Source organism: Scyliorhinus canicula, chromosome 18 (assembly GCF_902713615.1).
Source record: "Scyliorhinus canicula chromosome 18, sScyCan1.1, whole genome shotgun sequence".
In the NCBI taxonomy this organism is placed as follows: domain Eukaryota; kingdom Metazoa; phylum Chordata; class Chondrichthyes; order Carcharhiniformes; family Scyliorhinidae; genus Scyliorhinus; species Scyliorhinus canicula.
Genome location: NC_052163.1, coordinates 59,181,930 through 59,196,466, shown reverse-complemented (window position 1 = coordinate 59,196,466; position 14,537 = coordinate 59,181,930). Strand labels below are relative to the sequence as shown.

At 44.5% G+C, this 14,537-nt stretch overlaps 1 protein-coding gene across 2 annotated transcripts in view; it reads left to right on the top strand.

The window, feature by feature from the left end:
* dhrs7cb (dehydrogenase/reductase (SDR family) member 7Cb) overlaps positions 1-13,768 on the top strand; it is an 85,190-nt gene extending 71,422 nt beyond the window's left edge. For both annotated transcript variants that reach the window (XM_038778170.1, XM_038778171.1), the window contains exons 3-7: positions 2,697-2,809; positions 3,937-4,147; positions 7,316-7,408; positions 10,835-10,990; positions 13,393-13,768. In XM_038778170.1, the coding sequence (XP_038634098.1) occupies positions 2,697-2,809; positions 3,937-4,147; positions 7,316-7,408; positions 10,835-10,990; positions 13,393-13,601 (782 nt within the window). In that variant the 3' untranslated portion in view covers positions 13,602-13,768. The remainder of the gene's footprint in view (positions 1-2,696; positions 2,810-3,936; positions 4,148-7,315; positions 7,409-10,834; positions 10,991-13,392) is intronic.
* Positions 13,769-14,537: the final 769 nt, after the last annotated feature.

Genomic DNA, 14,537 nt, shown 5'->3' with positions numbered 1-14,537 from the left:
TGTGCCTGGAAGGGAGCTTTCCGAGCATGAGGGCGCTGGAGGAGAAGTTTGGGCTGGCGAGAGGGAACGACTTTAGATACTTGCAGGTGAGGGATTTTGTACGCAGATTGGTGCCGTCCTTTCCCATGTCTCCCGCCGAAGGGGAGGCAGGATAGTGTAGTTTCTAGGGGAGAGGTGGGAGAGGGTCGAGTTTCAGACTTCTACAAGGAGCTAATGAGAGCTGAGGATACGCAGACCGAGGACCTGAAGCTTAAGTGGGAGGAGGAGCTCGGGGAGGAGCTGGAGGATGGTATTTGGCCAGAATCCCTGAGCAGAGTAAACACGACCGCAACATGCGCCAGGCTCAGCCTGATTCAGTTTAAGGTCATGCACCGGGCCCACATGACGGTGGCCCGGATGAGACGATTCTTCGGGCTGGAGGACAAGTGTGCTAGATGCGCCGGAGGGTCGGCTAACCATGTATACATGTTCTGGCCGTGCCCTAAACTCAGGGGATATTGACAGGGATTCGCAGATGTCATGTCCCGGGTATTGAAAACTGGGGTGGTAATGAGCCCGGAGGTGGCAATCTTTGGGGTTTCGGAGGACCCGGGAGACCAGGAAGAGAGCGAGGCCGATGTTCTGGCCGTTGCTTCCCTGGTAGCCCGGTGACGAATACTGTTAGCATGGAGGGACTCAAAGCCCCCGAGGGCTGAGGTATGGCTATCGGACATGGCGAGCTTTCTTGGCCTAGAGAAAGTCAAGTTCGCCTTGAGAGGTTCGCTACTAGGGTTCGTCCGAAGGTGGCAGCCATTTATTGACTTCTTGGCAGAGGAGTAAGCGGGGGTGAGGGGGGGGGGGGGGGGGCGCTAGGGTAGCGTAGGGGGATATTGAGGCAGGTCCGTGCGTGAACAGAGCCGTGGTTTGCACTATGTTTAATTTGTAATTTGTGTCTTGACTTCTTTTTGTTTTTGTACTGTACAATGTCACTTTTTCTATGTGCCTAAAATACCTCAATAAAATTGTTTGTTAAAAAAAAATGTCATGGCCAACGTTACGGAGACCAGCTTTCATATTCCAAATGTATTTATTAGTTGAGATGAATAGCATAGATGCATTTAAGAGAAAGCTGAACAAGCATGCAAGGGCGAAAAGGAGGATATACTGATAGGTGAAGGGCTGCGAGTAGACTTGGCTGGAGAACATATACCCACACTGACCAGTTGGGCCGTATAGCCTGTTTCTGTGCTGTAATTCTGGGCTGAATTGTACCAGTCACATGGAGCTGTGAGTTGGGCAGACATGCAAAATGGTGGCAGAAGACATTGGGGGGAAGCTTGATGCCTTTCTGCCACCATGGGATATTCCCTGAAGTAGGAATGCAATGCCATGGTCACCTGCTGACAGGATGCGAGTTGCCAATGATTCCAATTAACTGCCACTTTATAACGACTCTGGGACTTGACCAGCGTCAGCACTACTTCCCACCACACGGGGAGGTTGCTCGAGGGCCAACAGTGGACAGCCCCCCTCACCAGAGACAATAGCTGGCTCTGCACGGTAGCACAGTGGTTAGCACAGTTGCTTCACAGCTCCAGGGTCCCAGGTCTGACTCCCAGATTGGGTCACTGTCTGTGCAGAGTCTGCACGTTCTCCCCGTGTCTGCGTGGGATTCCTCCGGGTGCTCCGGTTTCCACCCACAGTCCAAAGTGTGCAGGTTAGATAGGTTGGCTACGCTGAATTGCCCTTAGTGTCCAAAAAAAGGTTAGATGGGATTACGGGGACAGGGTGGAGGTGTAGGGATAGGGTGGAGGTGTAGGGATAGGGTGGAGGTGTGGGCTTCGGCAGGGTGCTCTTTCCAAGGGCTGGTGCAGACTCGATGGGCCGAATGGCCTCCTTCTGCACTGTAAATTCTATGAATTCTATGCATCTGGATGGTTCACCCCTTCCTGTCTGGTCCCAGCACATAAACAAATATTCTTACTGGCCTTCAAAGGCACCTTAATTTGGGGGCACCCCTTCTTCCTCCTGCAGCGTCAGCAGCGGCCACCTTTACCGGTAGCACTTTCCTGTCTGCTGAGCTGCTGACCCTTTGATTGGACTGGTAGCACTGAGAGACTGGCTGGTCACTGCCCTCAATTGGACAGCGGTCCCAGTGGCGGCCTTTTTAATTGGCTGCTGTTGGTAAACCCCCCCCCCCCCCCCCCCCCCCCCATCCACCCATGGTCTCGCCCTCTAGCTTCATTGGCTCAGTCCTACTTTCATGCCTGACCTCTAGACCTCATGGCTTTCTGTGAAATCTAACCCTTTGTGTAAGCCTCTGGAGTATGACATTTTCCTGACTCAAGAGTGTTACAAACTGAACCACGTTGACACTACATGGGATTAGGTCCACTGATCATGTGGAGGGAAAACAACACAGAAAGAAAAATGGCCCGTTTCCATGTTCAAATTCCTTTGCAATTCAGAGATTGGCTGGCTTCCATTTGTGTTTCTCCCAAGTGGCTATTCTTCATGTGTCCATGGTCGATTCCATCATACAGTGGCCAATCTATGTCTCTTAAATGACGTGGGTAACACAGCCTTGAAACAAAATATGACCCAAAGCCCCAAATATATTACATTGCAGTAAAGAGAAATGCATTTTTCCATTGTATTAAAAAAAATGAAATGGAGTTCAAGTATTCTTTAATTTAACAGAATTTCATGCTTACCAGAATGTTCCAGAGTGTTTCACAGTGGAGGAGGTCGAGTCGTCTTGTGTGGCAACGATTTGGAAAAGTTAGAAGCCCTGCAACAGGCCCTAATTGATGTTGCTGACCCTAGTCGTGTGAGTATTGTTTTTAGCAATATATATCTCTCTGATATTTTCAGCATCTATTTTAAACACATTAATGGAGATGGGGTTGAAAAATAATACAACTTTCTCCTGTCACTTTTCTCTTCACCCTCAAGATATTTAAGTGCAGGGAAAATAAGCATTTGATGTTGTGATTGTGTAACTGGTTACTTTGTTAATCTATCCAAATTTGAACAGAAGTGGTGACATTAAAGCACAAATCTGTATTTGGCTGAAAGAAAACATGATTCTATTTACCTCGCCATGCAGTACAGTAAAAATAGATTTCCCACCAAGGAGCACTATATTCAGACCTGCAGCTTAGACTGTTCCTTGAAGGCACACTTTGTTAGTCTCATCTAGGATAACAGTGACAGAAAAAACAAAACAGGTGATCTGAAGAGTATTAGGAGACATCCATAAATTGGACTGTTGTGAATTTCCCAACTTCAGATTAATTACTACATTCCTGGTTGGATTATTTATATTAGATGCCAATCTATATGTGTGTTCGTATTTAAAATTATAATAAATGTCAGGATATGTGTGTCACTCGCAACAGCATTTATTGTTCCGTTCAACAGCCCTTAAGGCGGCAGGGAGCATTCTTCCTGCACCGCTGGAGTCTGTTTGGTTAAGGTACTCCCAAAATGCTGCTGAATGGGGGGTGTCAGGATCTGAAACAGCGACAATATAGGAATGGTAAATATCCAGGTCAATCATGTGTGACCTGGAGGGGAATTTAGAGATGTTAGAGTTTCCCACGTACCAGCTGTCCTTGTCGTTCTAGGTGGTGGAGGTGGCGGGTTTGTGAGGTTCCCAGATTGGTATTTCTACCACTGTGGGAATAAGGATAGACCAGTAATTGGATAATGGAGGGAGAAAGACAAATGTGTAAAAGGTAATAAAGTATATATTTCCCAGATGGAACGAGATTTACCAGATGGCAGCTGACTGCAATAATGTATCCATTCTGACAAAGCTCTAATATGGAATGCAAATCAATTCATGTTTGGTATTATATGACATTTTTACATTCAAACCATTTTGATTGATGAAAAACTGCCACCATTTGGATCTGGATACATGAAGATTTATTGAAAGCTTTTTCTTTGTAGACATTCAGTCCAAAGTTTGTGCTCCTGGACCTCAGTGAAACAGAGAATGTTCCTGAGGTAGCTAAGGAAATCCTCGAATCCTATGGATGTGTGGATGTGCTAATTAACAACAGCAGCCTGAAAGTTAAAGGAGGTGCTCTCAATGTCACTTTAGAAATGGACAAGAAGATAATGGATGCAAATTACTTTGGACCAATGTCCCTGACTAAAGGTAACCAGTAGCCTCACGCTTACTGTCAATAGATGACAATTTTGTAACATGATGCTTAAAAGTGGTGGACATGGTAGCAAAATTAACTTAAATAAAACTGGCACTTTATTCAGGAATAAGGAGGCTTGTAATCAAAACAAGGTGCAGTAATAAAGGGCAGGAGCTTTGAGAAATGCATGGAACATTGAGATGATTTTTGAGAATCATTTCCACTTGATGGCAAAATGAATTACAGAGAGGTTACCAAACAAGTCTGATCACAATCGATGATGGTCAACAGTTGAGCATTGACATGGTAGTTCATAGAGAAATCCTGGAACCAGTTTCTGGTAACACGCAGAGACTCTCGACTAGTAAAGGAGGCAAGTTGACAATATATATAGTTACATGATTGTGAGAAGCATTAGAAATAAGGCACCCAAGCCTTTGAGGCAGAAAAAAAATTATGGTTTAGTGGGCATGTCGGAAAATAGGTTATCCGTAGAAATTGGCAAGCATAAAATTGCCATAATCCCAGATGACCATAGTTTGCTTTCCCCTTTGAGGAGGAGAGCTGACTGGTGGTGATTTAACCTGAGTATTAGCACACCTCAGGCAAAGGGCAAGGTTGAGAAGGTGGGTCTTCATGAATAACCTCAGCTGGTATGAGAATTGAACCACGAACCAGCTGTCCAGCCAACTGAGCTAAATCAGCCCCCATTCTATGGATTAAGGATCGGATGACAGACAAATGCAGAGATTAGGTGAGCTGTGCATAACTAGTTGGATATTGCAAAGATTTACAATCCATATCAATGGCTTAGGTGAAGGGTTTGAGTGTATTCATGTTTTCTGATTATATAAAGCAAGGTAGGAAAGTAAGTTAGGAGGAAAACACGAGGCTGAAAAAGAACATAGACAGGTAAGTGATGGCAAAAATGTGGCAAATGGAATATAATATGGGAAATCATAGAATCCCTACAGTGCAGAAGGAGGCCATTTGGCCCACTGAGTCTGCACCGACCCTCCGAAAGAGCACCCCACCCAAGTCCCACTCCCCCGTCCTATCGCCATAACCCCACCCAACCTGCAAATCTTTGGACACAAGAGGCAATTTACCATGGCCAATCGACCTAACTTGCACATCTTTGTCTGTGGGAGGAAACCGGAGCACCTGGAGGAAACCCATTCAGACACGGGGAGAACATGCAAACTCCACACACACACAAGGCCGGAATTGAACCCGTGTCCTTGGTGCCGTGAGTCAGCAGTGCTTGCCACTGTGCCACCCTTATGTGATGTTATGCACTTTGGTAGGAAATATGAAGAAGTCAAATATTTGTTAAAAAGTGGAAGACTGAGAAATGCTATTGGGCAGCCCGGTAGCATTGTGGATAGCATAATTGCTTCACAGCTCCAGGGTCCCAGGTTCGATTCCGGCTTGGGTCACTGTCTGTGCGGAGTCTGCACATCCTCCCCGTGTGTGCTTGGGTTTCCTCCGGGTGCTTCGGTTTCCTCCCACAGTCCAAAGATGTGCGGGTTAGGTGGCTTGGCCATGATAAATTGTCCTTAGTATCCAAAATTGCCCTTAGTGTTGGGTGGGGTTACTGGGTTATGGGGATAGGGTGGAGGTGTTGACCTTCGGTAGGGTGCTCTTTCCAAGAGCCGGTGTAGACTCGATGGGCCGAATGGCCTCCTTCTGCACTGTAAATTCTATGATAATTCTATGATGTATTCAAAGGAATAAGTGGGGCTGTACATAAATAATAGGAAATTAACATTTGGCATCGTAATTAGGGCAGCACATGGTATGTTAGCCTTTAGTGGAGTATGAGAATAAATAAGACGTACTGCAATTATGTAGTACCTTGTTGAGACCACACCTGGAATACAGATAGAGCAGGAAAGTAGAGATGAGTGTTAGGGGCCAGGGTTTAGAGAACCCCAAAGTGTATCATGGAGTTCACCTGACCCACAACTTTTAATAGATTGTGGTATGGGGAGCACATGGCACACTCTACAGGTGTGGTACAGCAGAAATGGAAAAGTATTTTTTAAAGCAAAACAATGTTTATTCTATGAACCCAAGTTAACCTTTTTAAAACATACAGTGAACATCTTAGCAACCATCAATTCAAATATAACCCCCAAAGAATACAACACTAAGTAATCCTTAAGCTGTCCTTTTAACATCCATAAGACTTAAAAAACCTTTAAACAGAAGCACATCAGGTTAAAGTCACTACTGAGAGCAGTTATTAGTTTTAAATCACCAAAGGATCGATTTACAGTTTTTAGATTACAGAGAGAGACTCATACACTTCTGGCTGTGACTGCAGCTATCCAGCTCTGAAAATGAATCTAAAACACACCCTGCAGCAAACAGCCTAAAACAAAAGTAAAAAGCTGACAAACAGCCCTGCTCCACCCATATTCTGACATCACTGATAAACATCATTTCTTAAAGGTACAGTTCTTAAACACCCATTTCTTAAAGGTACTCTCACATGACAATGAGGTAGAAAACAGCCAGGATCTTAATAAATGATAAGTCTTACAACACCAGGTTAAAGTCCAACATGTTTGTTTCGAATCACTAGCTTTCGGAGCACTGCTCCTTCCTCAGGTGAAGGAGCAGTGCTCCGAAATCTAATGATTTGAAACAAACCTGTTGGAGTTTAACCTGGTGTTGTAAGACTTCTTACTGTGCTCACCCCAGTCTAACGCCGGCATCTCCACATCATTAATAAATGATTGAGCAGGCTGAAATCGCTGTATTCTCTTGTTCCTATTTCTTATGTTCATATATTAAAATACTGCAGAAGCTTGAAATCTGAATTTCAGGCAATAGAGGTTAATCTCATGGATATGGAAAATCACAGAATGAGTTACTCTAGTTGACATATTTCAGGTGAAAATGGCAAAATTAACAGCAGGGGTGTACTATAGCCTACAAGGTTAGAAGAAGGTGGTAGTTTACTCCATGAGATGGTAAGTGGAGTACTTAAATGCTCCTGCAATCCTGGACAGGAGTTGCGCTCATAGGAAGTCAATCAGTGATTTGAAATGATTTAGTTCAATGTTTAAACATTTATCAGTGCACAATGTCAGAGGGAAATGCATGAGCTTGCAATCATTTCAATGCGAGTTTCTGCAGTTGGCAAACCAACATTTTCTTCCCCTTCACAGAACTTCTTCCATCGATGATCTCCAGACATAATGGCCAGATTGTGTTAGTCAACAGCATCCAGGGGAAATTAGGTCTCCCATTTCGCGCAGCATGTAAGTTTTACACATACTGTGATTGATATGACAAGAATATACTAAAAGAGGATATATCAGTGCTTATAGATGTCGCACTTCATTACATGTGTGAAACAGCCTTAGAATGGTGCGTGCTTCTGACCCACGCTTCTAATTTCCAGCCTGAAACACATTCCAATGTAGGGAAGGCAATGGAGTAGTGGTATTATCGCTGGTCTACTAATCCAACGACCCAGAACCATGTTCTGCGGACCTGGGGCGTTGAATCCTGCCATGGCAGATGGTGAAATTTGAATTCAGTAAAAATTTAGAATTAAAAGTTTAAAGGCGACCAATGTCGATTGTTGTAAACACCCATCTGGTTCACTAATGCCCTTTAGGGAAGGCAATCTGTCGTCCTTGCCTGGTCTGGCCTACATGTGACTCCAGATCCACAGCAATGTGGTTGACTCTTACAATGCCCTCAGGATGGGCAATAAATGCTGGTCACAGAGACGCCCAGATCCCTTGAATGAATAAAAAAAAATTGCTGACCAGGCACCAAAACCCCTTTGTTTACTTTGCACAGGTCAGACTAGCAAATTAATTAAACAACCTCATCTGAGTAGAGTAATCGTTTCAGCATTACATGGTATCACACTAATGCTTTCCCAGTGTTTTGTCCAACTTACAGTGAGACACATTGTGAATGTATGCCTATTATTTTCTTAACTGTTATGGGATTTATAGAACATAGAACATAGAACAGTACAGCACAGAACAGGCCCTTCGGCCCTCGATGTTGTGCCGAGCAATGATCACCCTACTCAAACCCACGTATCCACCCTATACCCTTAACCTTACTTTTAGGACACTACGGGCAATTTAGCATGGCCAATCCACCTAACCCGCACATCTTTGGACTGTGGGAGGAAACCGGAGCACCCGGAGGAAACCCACGCACACACGGGGAGGACGTGCAGACTCCGCACAGACAGTGACCCAGCCGGGAACTGAACCTGGGACCCTGGAGCTGTGAAGCATTTATGCTAACCACCATGCTACCGTGCTGCCCTAAGCAGATTTAGAGAGGGATGAACACTAAAACCAGTGGAAATATGAAATTTATGGCTTTCAAGTCTCAGATTTGTTTAGGTAAACACAAGTGCCATAAAGCCTCTGATTTAGTTCATTGTCATTTTTTATTTTATTATTATTTTTTAAAGTACCCAATTTTTTTTTCCAATTAAGGGGCAATTTATTGTGGTCAATTCACCAACCTGCACATCTTTGCGTTTTGAGGGTGAGACCCACGCAGACATGGGGAGAACAGGCAAACTCCACACAGACAGTGACCCAGGACCGAGATTGAACCTGGGTCCTCGGCGCTGTGAGGCAGCAGTGCTAACCACTGCACCACTGTGCTCTCCTGTTCACTGCCATTTCAATTCCATTACAATGTCCCATGCCAATATGATTACTTTTCAATATTTAAACAAGTAAAAGCCCATGTTCTTTGTTTCCTTAACTGGCAGTCCCCAAGGATGGTATTTTAATTAGATTAGATTTTAAATACTGTCATATACATTGAGTAAACAAATAAGGGGATCAACAGGGGCAGGGATAATCCTGTTAACATAAATTCAAAATCGGCACTCTATAATTTTTGACCAGTTACATATTGTGGATTTTGAGGTTTAAAACCTGCCATGTGCAACATCCTTACAATCTTTCCAGTGAAAATAACTAAAAAAAACAACACGGGCGCGATTCTCCGCTCTCCACGCCGCGTGGGAGAATTGCGGGAGGGCCCCCCGACAAATTTCACGCCCCCCTCGCGATTCTCCCCCCCCCGCCCCGCTCGGAAGAATCGGCGCTCACCGTTTCTCACGGCGACCGGCGATTCTCCGGCCCGGATGGGCCGAGCGGCCTGCCGTTTCACGACGGCGGCAACCACACCTGGTCACTGCCGTCGTGAAACGGGTGTGGAGATGCCTGTTTGGGACTTGTAGGGGGCCTGGTGTAGAATGAGCACCACGACTGTGCTCGGGAGGGGACAGGACCGCGATCGGTGCCCAACGATCGTCGGGCCGGCGTCTCAATTGGACGCACTATTTCCCCTCCGCTGCCCCGCAAGATCAAGCCGCCATGTCTTGCGGGGCGGCTCAGGGGAAAGACGGCCACCGCGCATGCGCGGGTTCGAGCTGTCAGCATCGTGAGGTCAGCCACGCATGCGCGGGTTGAAGCCGACCAACCTGTGCATGCGCGGCTGACGTCATTAGGCGCGCCGGCCGCGTCATTCTTGGCGCGACGCCCCCGCGGCCGCGAGTTACGGAGCGCCGCTCCTAGCCCCGCCGGGAGGGGAGAATAAGGGGCGAGGAGCGGCCTCCGAGGCCATCGTGAAACTCGGCCGAGTTCATGGCGGCCCTCCCGATTTTACCCGGGAGTGGAGAATTCCGCCCCACAAGTTTTAGGACTGCTGAGGAAAGCAACAAGAACAACACCGAGTATAAAGGAGTGGCGAGGAAAGATTATGGAAGATCAAGATCGACAGTTTAGGGGAAAAGTCTAAGCTCACACACGTGAACTTTGGCAACCACAAGCTCATTCCTAGTATGTTCTATTCACCCGAGTACAAAACATCTCACATTTCAGTAAACATTTGCAAGCAACATCTGTAACCTTACTCAGGATGGATGTAAAGGTGGGCAGCTCAGTGGCGCAACGGTTAGCATTGTTGCCTCACGACACCGAGGATTCGTGTCCAGCCCTGGGTCACTGTCCGTGTGGAGTTTGCACATTCTCCCCTTGTCTGTGTGGGTTTCACCCCTACAACCCAAAAAATGTGCGATGTTGGCCATGCTAAAATGCCTCTTAATTGGAAAAGAATACTTGGGTACTCTATATTTATATTTTAAAAAAAGGATGGATGTAGAGGTGCTTTATGTGGAAATAGTACTTAGAAAATGACATATTTGCGGTAACAGATGCTATTCTGAAATTGGGGTTAACTTTCATAGTTGACGTAGAACAGTGGAAGCTTTATTTTTATCTGGTCTAATCATCTGTTACCCAAGAGAGCTTGATGTTGAACTGGATGCTCAAAATAGCACCGTGTTCATTTCCCACTCATGATATTATAGAATTGTACAGCCCAGAGGAGGGCCTTCAATCTGTCGTGCTGTTGAAACAGCTATCTTCTTAGTCATACTCCCTTCTCTCTTACTCCATTGCTCTGCAAATATTTCCTTTTCAAGTATATATCCAATCCCCCTTTGAAACTTATTTTTGAAAGTCATTCCACTGCTTTTTCAGCCGTGCATCCCAAGACATAACAACTCAGGAGGGAAATAAACAATCTCTTACTTTGACAAGAGCAACTCGCTGATAAAGTATAGTTGTCCAGATTCATGGCAGGATGTTTCACTTGCACATAAAATATGTTGTGAATGTTCCCCTGTGTAGATGCTGCTTCTAAACATGCAGTACAAGCCTTTTTCGATTGCCTGAGAGCTGAAGTTGCAGAATTTGGGATCACTGTGAGCACCGTGACCCCAACTTTCATTCGCTCCTATCACCAAATGCCAGAGGCTGGGAATTGGGAAGCGTCCATTTGGAAATGTAAGTATCAGCATTTTTATTCATTGCTTTAAACAAGGCCCTTGGAAAAAAATCTGTCTGTATGAGCATTTCTTTAATCGATATGTATCTTGCAATGTATTGGAGTCTTTGGGTAGTTGGAACCAATTTATTTTTGGTGGGAGTTATTATCTTTGCTGAATGATTGATATAAATGGAGTTTGAAATTCGATTTTGGAATTTCATGAAAGCAATTCCTTGGATTCATCTCCAAATTCAGCAACACAAAAGGAGCATATATTTGTTTTCACACTGATTTTCAAACAATTCAGTGTTCTTGCCAAGCAACCGAGATCTGGGACGTACATGAGATTCGGGCATGTTCGCCAACTATGACCCAATTCATGAACTCAGACCCAACTTAGATAAATAAATCCTTATTATTCTATTCTGAAATATCAGTTTTAACTTTAAAAAAATCTTTCATTGGATGTAGCGATGCCATCATTTAACAGCCTTTCTTGATTGCCCTTGAGGTGGTGGTGGTGAGCTGCCTTGCTGAACTGTGCAGTCCATGTGGTGTTCCCATACATCTGCTGCCCTTGTTCTCCTCAGTCAGTGATGGGCAACTTACAGTCCAGGGGCCATATGTGGCCCACAAGACATTTTGTTGACTATTGCCTATGCGCAGAGTTGCCATAGTCCGCTGGTTTCCATCAGCTTTATTCCTACTGGTATACCTGAAGCAAAATGGATGTCAAGCAAAGGCACGTGAAGCAAGATGCAGGCTGATCGCACAAACATTGACCTCAAGAGCAATGCGCTCCCTCTGCATCCAATCACGTGTAAATATTTATTTTGCTTTTATCACTTGAAGTTGATGACATTTCTATTAATATGAATGATCAAGCATTTTCCATGATGTATTAAATATTCATCATGTATTCAATCTTATTCAAAGATCATAGTTGGCGAACATGCCCGATTTCAATCTTGCAGCAAACTGAGATGAAGAGGGCCATTCACGTGACCCACTCACTAGCTTCGGTTGTCCACCCCTGTTCTAGATGGTAGAGGTCGTGGGTTTGGAAGGTCCTGTCCAAGGAGTCTGGGTGGGTTGCTGCATTTCATCTTGTAGATGATACATACTGCTGCAATTGTACATTGGTGCTGGAGGGAAGTGAATGTTTAATCTGGTGGAGGGGTGCCAATTAAATGGGCTATTTTGTCCTTGATGGTGTCAAGTTGCTTGAGTATTAGGGCAGCATAGTGGCACAGTTAGCACTGCTGCCTCACGGCATGGAGGTCCCAGGTTTGATCCCGCTATGGGTCACTGTCCGTGTGGAGTTTTCGCATTCTCCCCGTGTTTGCATGGGCTTTGCCCCCACAACCCAAAAATGTGCAGGTTAAGTGGATTGGCCATGCTAAATTGCCTCTTAATTGGAAAAAGTGAATTGGGTACTCTAAATTTATTTTAAAAACGTTTCTTGAGTATCATTGGAGCTGCATTCATCCAATCTAGGCAAGTAGATTATACTCCTGACTTGTAACTTGGATGTGGATACTGTGGTTAATGAGGAGGTGGGTTACTTGCCACAGAATTCCCCTCCTCTGACCTGCTTGCAGCCACAGCGTTTATATGGCTGGTTCAGTTCAGTTTCTGCTCAATGGTAACCCCCAGGAGTTGATAATAAATTACATAAATTATTTACCTAACTGTCAAGTAAGATAATGAAATGAAAATCGCTTATTGTCACGAGTAGGCTTCAATGAAATTACTGTGAAAAGCCCCTAGTCGCCACATTCCGGCGCCTGTTCGGGGAGGCTGGTACGGGAATCGAACCGTGCTGCTGGCCTGCTTGGTCTGCTTTAAAAGCCAGCGATTTAGCTGAGTGAGCTAAACCAGCCCCGGTAATACAGGTAAACCAGATAATACAGCAGACCTTAGTGTACAGTAATTGCTAATTCATATCATTTAAAAATAAAACAACTCATTGTTTCTTTGAGCTAACATTGTTGACCAAGAGCATTGGCCAAGACACTGGGAACATCCATTGCCTTTCTTCGAATTGTGACCTGTGATTTTAAATCTGAACAGGACAGACAAATGAAATCATAGTTGAAAGACAATAATCCATAAATAATCATAAAAGAAGCAGTGGGCAAATTCAAGGAAATAGGTTTTGGGAGAATTAAAAAAAATATATAAATTTAGTGTACCAATTCATTTTTCCAATTAAGGGGCAATTTAGCATGGTCAATCCACCTCCTCTGCACATCTTTGGGTTGTGGGGGCGAAACGCACGCAAACACGGGGAGAATGTGCAAACTCCACACGGACAGTGACCCAGAGCCGGGATTGAACCTGGGATTTCGGCACCGTGAGGCAGCAGTGCTTGGGAGAAATGTTAATTGTGTTCTATCATTGTTTTTTTGCTATTTAGTTTTTTTCAGGAAGTGGGCCTATGGTGTTCACCCAGTGGAAGTAGCGGAGGAAGTGATGTACACAGTGAACAGAGGCAGCAAGGAAGTGATGATCGGAAACCCAGTGCCCAAAGCATTTGTTTATTTAAGAACGTTCTTCCCAGGGATCTTTTTTTCAATTGTTGCTGCTGGAATCTCAAACGAATCCACAGCAGAGGAAGAACAATAATCTTCTTTGCTTGTACTCTTTGCTTGTACTTTGCTGTTTCTACATCTTTACTGCTTTATCTTTCATTAGAATCTTCTATTTTTTCTGCTTATTGTTTCTTTCTGATTCAGTCAGCTCTCCCAATTTGCCTGCTTTTAGAAGCTTCTTTCATAAACATCACTCCACTTTCCTGTCTTCTGTTTTCTTTTTCTATTCTGATGAGTTACATCTTCTGTCTCACCTTTCGAGAATTGGTGGTGTAAATTGAGCACAGGTCAATAAACTTGGCTTGTATTCTCATGACTGTAGGAAATTGAGAATAATCTGATAGAGGTGTTTAAAACGTCAAAGGGATTTGACAGGGTAGATCCATATAAACTATTTCCTCTGGCGAGGGAATCAAGAGGAAAGGCACCTAACCTTAAAAATAAAGCCTGGTCATTCAGGTGCGAAATCGAAACAAAAGGGTAGGAGGAATCTGCCATTCTTTTCCCCTAAAGAGGCTGTGAATGCCAGGATAATTGGTGCTTGCAAGGTGGAGTTATACAGATGTAAGTAAGGATATCAGAGTATGTGGAGCAGAGAGAGGTAAATGGGTTTGAGTTACAGATCAGCACAGTAGGCACAAGGCTGAATAACCTAATATGTTCTACTTTGCATTGACAAAAACACTTTTACTCTTTAACATCAATTAGAGCCAAGCTGCATCCAATCAACTTTATGGGCTGCACAATGATTCAGCCCGATACTACAGCACCTCAAAATACTGGGGGAAAGCAGCAGTTGCACTTTTGGAGTCAGGCTGGGTAAACTGGCCCTCTACATCAGAGAAGGACAACTGAATAGCAGGGAAAATTAGCCAAGGAAAGTGTGAACACTAATGGGACTAAAGTAGCAAGTCAAAAACCACATTGATCAGTTTGATATCTTGTATGTTGCTTCTGAACTTTGGAGGAG